Source organism: Buceros rhinoceros, unplaced genomic scaffold, assembly GCF_000710305.1.
Source record: "Buceros rhinoceros silvestris isolate BGI_N320 unplaced genomic scaffold, ASM71030v1 scaffold39117, whole genome shotgun sequence".
Classification (NCBI taxonomy): Eukaryota; Metazoa; Chordata; class Aves; order Bucerotiformes; family Bucerotidae; genus Buceros; species Buceros rhinoceros.
In genome coordinates this window covers 1-1,648 of record NW_010422266.1, presented here as the reverse complement: position 1 = coordinate 1,648, position 1,648 = coordinate 1, and the positions used below count along the sequence as shown (strand labels likewise).

The 1,648-nt window shown below is 61.3% G+C and overlaps 1 protein-coding gene across 1 annotated transcript; it reads right to left on the bottom strand.

The window, feature by feature from the left end:
* Nucleotides 1-190: 190 nt before the first annotated feature.
* LOC104496802 (N-sulphoglucosamine sulphohydrolase-like) lies at nucleotides 191-1,644 on the bottom strand (the record flags this gene model as incomplete). The annotated part of the gene is made up of 4 exons (XM_010139969.1): nucleotides 191-347; nucleotides 585-735; nucleotides 1,203-1,308; nucleotides 1,522-1,644. Coding segments are annotated over 4 exons (537 nt in total), but the record flags the coding sequence as incomplete, so codon positions are not given.
* Between the last annotated feature and the right edge of the window lie 4 nt (nucleotides 1,645-1,648).

The following is a 1,648-nucleotide window of genomic DNA, read 5'->3' as shown; positions in this document are numbered from 1 at the left end:
AAGCCTCCTGCGTCGGTTTGTTTTTTAACAAGCTCTCACCTGTAACACTGATGGCAGTGAGTGAGGGGGGGGCCAGCCTGCAGCCACCTGCAGTCCCCACATGGTCCTACACAGCTCCACACAGCCCCATATAGCCCCACACAGACCCACGCAGCCCCATATAGCCCTGCTCGGCCCCACAGGCTCCCACCTGCACTTGCTCTGGGCGGTAGAGCTGTGGCTTCCAGTCAGGGATCCAGCCCATGCCGCTCTCTCCGTTGCCGAATTTCTCGCAGAAGGGCCCGTACTGGGGCTGGGAGTGCCCGCAGCGGTGCGGGTCGTGGAAGGCGACGTAGAGGAAGAAAGGCCTAGTGATGGAGAGGGTGGAAATGGTGTAGCCAAGGGCTGCTTACAGCCCCCAAGACCTTCCCTGGACTGTGGAGGGGTGAGCTGGGGTCAGCGGGAGGACTCTCACCTAATCTGGGCTTCTGGATATGGGGTGACCCAGAGACAAGGTGTCCCTTCCTATTTGTGACCAACTGGAGTGTGCTTTCCCTGGCCGTGCCCCCTCGCAGCCTGCCCCGGGGACGCAGGGTCCATCTCACCTCTCATCCTGGCTCTGCAGGAACCGCCGGACGAGAGCTTTGATTCGTGTGATGTTTCTCCCGACCTGCAAGACTGAACTGTTCTCCTCGGTGTAGGCGAAATCAAAGGGGTAGACGGCCTCGGGCCCAACGTGCTTCTTCCCAATTATCCCTGTGAGAACGTAGAGGTGGATGGGCTGTGCCAGGAGCAGCAGGGAGCAGGTAGGGGGACACTGACACAGCTCATCTGCTCCAGCACAGGCTGAGCTCAGCAAACGCTGCTGAGAGTGGAAGATGCTGCCGGCTTCTCCAGTCAGTTCTGGCAGTGCAGAGGCACTTTCACACCTGGTCAGAGAATGGGGACCACTCTGCCCCGGGTCATTGGTGTGGGTAAGCACTAGAGCAGCTGAGTGGCCTGGGTGGATGTTTGGGTCAAGTACAAGGCTTGTGTGAACTTGGGAACCAGGATGGAGCGGGATGGGGAACAGAACAAGTGAGGTGTGATGAGGATGGCAGAGGAGCAGCAGTGGGGGGCAGCAAAGTGAAACCCAGGTGTCAGCACAGACCATGGGCATGGGTCCAGTTGGTGGACAGAGCTGGGGGGTTCCTTGCTCATGTTGCTTGCCCTGGGATCCCTACCTGTCCGGATGCCCGCTTGGTTGAGCAGCCGGGGCAGGCTCTGCACGCCGTCAAAGGAGTTGAAGTGGTGCACGTCCTGGTGCAGCCCGTACATCCCATTCTGGTGCTGCAAGAGTGCGGGAAGACAACACAGTTGGACGATGCCTGCTAATCTGGCCCCCAAACCAGCCCAGCCGAGCACCAAGTGTGTGTGTGCAGCAAGCGAGTCCAGGGGAGAGAGTGGGGGAGTGACAGGTCCTGTGACCGTGCTGTCCACACGCCGGCTCGGGCCGTCCTCAGGTGCCCCCAGTGCACTGGCAGCATCTCCCCGGGGCCCTACCTGGGGTAAGCCGGTCAGGATGCTGGCCCGGCTGGGCGAGCAGCTGCTGACGGAGGTGAAGGCGTTCTGGAAGACCACGCCGCGCCGGGCCAGCGCGTCCAGGTTGGGTGTCCGGATGGCCGAGTTG